At 57.0% G+C, this 3,023-nt stretch overlaps 1 protein-coding gene across 1 annotated transcript; it reads left to right on the top strand.

The window, feature by feature from the left end:
• The first annotated feature begins 328 nt into the window (after positions 1-328).
• LOC134413934 (olfactory receptor 14C36-like) lies at positions 329-1,261 on the top strand. Its single transcript, XM_063147954.1, has one exon. The coding sequence runs from the start codon at positions 329-331 to the stop codon at positions 1,259-1,261; it is 933 nt and encodes a 310-aa protein (XP_063004024.1).
• Positions 1,262-3,023: the final 1,762 nt, after the last annotated feature.

Here is a 3,023-nt window from a genome sequence, read left to right on the forward strand (position 1 = left end):
ATAATTTTTCCAGCCGCCTCAGGGTTGCTCTGACATTCCCATCACAGTCTGCAAGGTCAGAGCTGCCCCTGGGTGGTGCCAGAGCTGGGAGGGGTCTGCAGGGAAGAGCTGAGCCCCCAGGGCTGGGCTGGGCTCTGGCAGCACTGGCAGGGCTCAGCCCTGGGCACAGGGAAGCAGCTGCTGGCAGGGACAGCTCCAGGCAGCAGAGCCCTGAGCAGGCAGTGGGGGGAAAGCGCCCTCAAGCTATGTTGGAATATTTAAAGTCCTCTCCAAACCTAACTATTCCATGGGTACCTTTTATACAGATCTGTGTGCCAAGACACCGCAAATGTCCAACAGCAGCTCCATCAGCCACTTTCTCCTGCTGGCATTGGCAGACACGCGGCAGCTGCAGCTTCTGCACTTCTGCCTCTTGCTGGGCATCTCACTGGCTGCCATCCTGGGCAACGGCCTCATCATCAGTGCCATAGCCTGCAGCCACCACCTGCACACACCCATGTTCTTCTTCCTGCTCAACCTGGCCCTCACTGACCTGGGCTCCATCTTCACCACTGTCCCCAAAGCCATGCACAATTCCCTCTGGGACACCAGGGACATCTCCTACACTGGATGTACTGCGCAAGTTTTTCTGCTCATCTTCTTACTTGGAACAGAGCTTGCCCTCCTGACGGTCATGTGCTACGACCGCTACGTGTCCATCTGCAAACCCCTGCACTACGGGACCCTCCTGGGCAGCAGAGCTTGTGCCCACATGGCAGCAGCTGCCTGGGCCACTGCCTTTCTCAATGCTCTCATGCACACAGCCAATACATTTTCCCTGCCCCTGTGCCATGGCAATGCCCTGGGCCAATTCTTCTGTGAAATCCCACAGATCCTCAAGCTCTCCTGCTCCAAATCGTACCTCAGGGAACTTGCGGTCATTGTGGTTAGTCTTTGCTTAGGTTTTGGTTGTTTTGTGTTCATGGTTTTCTCCTATGTGCAGATCTTCAAGGCTGTGCTGAGGATCCCCTCTGAGCAGGGACGGCACAAAGTCTTTTCCACCTGCCTCCCTCACCTGGCTGTAGTTTCCCTCTTCCTCAGCACTGTCATTTTTGCCTACCTGAGGCCCCCCTCCATCTCCTCCCCATCCCAGGATCTGGTCCTGTCAGTTCTGTACTCGGTGGTGCCTCAAGTCCTGAATCCCCTCATCTACAGTCTGAGGAACCAGGAGCTCAAGGCTGCAGTGAGGAGACTGATGACTGGATGCTTTCAGGAACATTAAACTGCTGGCTAATTTCTGCAAATCACTTGTAATAAAAGTCATCTTTGATGCTTCTGCTTGGTTTCATTTTGGAGGTCTTTTTTCTTTGTTTTACTTTTTAATATTGTCCAAAAAGAAATTTCAAAGTCTGTGCAATTTCTCATTTGGTTTCTCTCCACATTCCCTGTGCCCACAGACTGTGTCAATGAGAGGCTGCACTCGTGATGCCTTTAAAGGAATTAAAGCATCTCCCAGCAGAGTTTTCTGCAGAGATGCCCTTTTGTTGCCTTCTCTGGAGCTGCAGCAGCAATGGCGGTGTGCAGAGCTGGGGGCAGATCAGGGCTGGCATAGCAGCTGTGCCCAGCAGCAACAGCACTTGGTGTTGCCAGTGCTGCTGCCATGGCCCTAACCCGCTGCCCTGGTGGCCCTGGTGTTGCCGTAGGGCCTGAGTGCTCTCGGGGCCGGGCACAGCCCTGGGGGTGGCAGTGCCAGGGCTGCAAGAGGGACAGGCCATGGGCTCTGCTGGGGCAGTGCTGATGCCTCATGCCAGGCCCTGGGGGCTCCAGGCTCCTTGCCCAGGCTCTCTCAAGAACACACCCAGGCCAATGCTCAGCACAGAAACACCCGTGAGAAGCCCCAGGCTGGCCGTGGGCAGGCTGGGAGCAAACAGCATGGCTGGGGCTCTGCAAGGGCCCTGGGGCAGATGGGAAAAGGCAGCAGAGCAGGGGCTGATCCATCCCCAGTGCGCTGGAGAGCCCAGGGCAGCGTCCCAGAGCGTCTTCATGGAGCTGCCAACAACATCCCTCCCTCTGCAGCGCTGGCCTCTCCCCCAGCTCACAGTGGTGCCCCATCCTTGCAGGCACAGACACGGCAGCACTGGCTCAGCAGCCCCTGTTTGCATGGTACACAGCAGGCAGGAGCACCCCCATGCTCTTGGTGTGGGGACATGAACCTGAGGGAGCACAAATGCCATCAGCCCCTGGGGCCAGCAAGGGCTGGGGGACACCAGGGAAACCACTCAGCTTTGTTCTGGCCTCTGCAGTGAGCCAGAAAGTTTGTTCCCATCAGCTGGGAGTTTCCTGTCCCACTGCAGATGCTGTTGCTCAGAGCCAGGGCTGCCTGGCAGCCACCCCCAAACTGCCCTCAGCATTTCCTTTCCTTTACCTTTGCTTTCTTTACTTTTCCTGACACAAATTTCTTCGTAGTGCCCACCCACCCCTCTTTCCCCCCTCCAAACAGCCCATCCCTGTTTGCCCTTTCCTCTCTGGCCCCACTCCCCACTGCAATTCCTTACTTGGTCCCATGGGAACGTCCCTTGCTGAGCATGATCATCCTACAAGTTCTGCAGGAATTTTCTGCAGGCTCCTGCATTGCCTGGTGCTGCTCCCTTGCCAGAGGCACCCCAGTCCAGGGGGGCACATCTGGGCTGCTGTGTCTGGCTCTGGGGCTCCCTGTTCTGGGCAGTGAGGAGGAGCTGCAGAGGCACTGCAGGACTGACAGGATGGGCTTTGGGGCTGGCAGGAGAAGCTGAGGGACCTGGGCCGCTGGAGCATCTGAAGAGGAGGCCCAGTGCTCATCCTGCAACTGCTGCAAGGGTGGCTTCAGGGAGTCACAGAATCAGCAACAGTGGAAAAGGCCTTGGAGATCATCAGGTCCAGTCTGTGCCTTGACACTGCCTTGTCTCCCCTGAGCCTCCTCTTCTCCAGGAAAAACAACCCCAGCTCCCTCCGCCACTCCTAACAGCTCTTGCGCTCCAGACCCCTCACCAGCCTTGTTGTCCTTC

This window comes from Melospiza melodia, unplaced genomic scaffold (genome assembly GCF_035770615.1).
Source record: "Melospiza melodia melodia isolate bMelMel2 unplaced genomic scaffold, bMelMel2.pri scaffold_61, whole genome shotgun sequence".
Classification (NCBI taxonomy): domain Eukaryota; kingdom Metazoa; phylum Chordata; class Aves; order Passeriformes; family Passerellidae; genus Melospiza; species Melospiza melodia.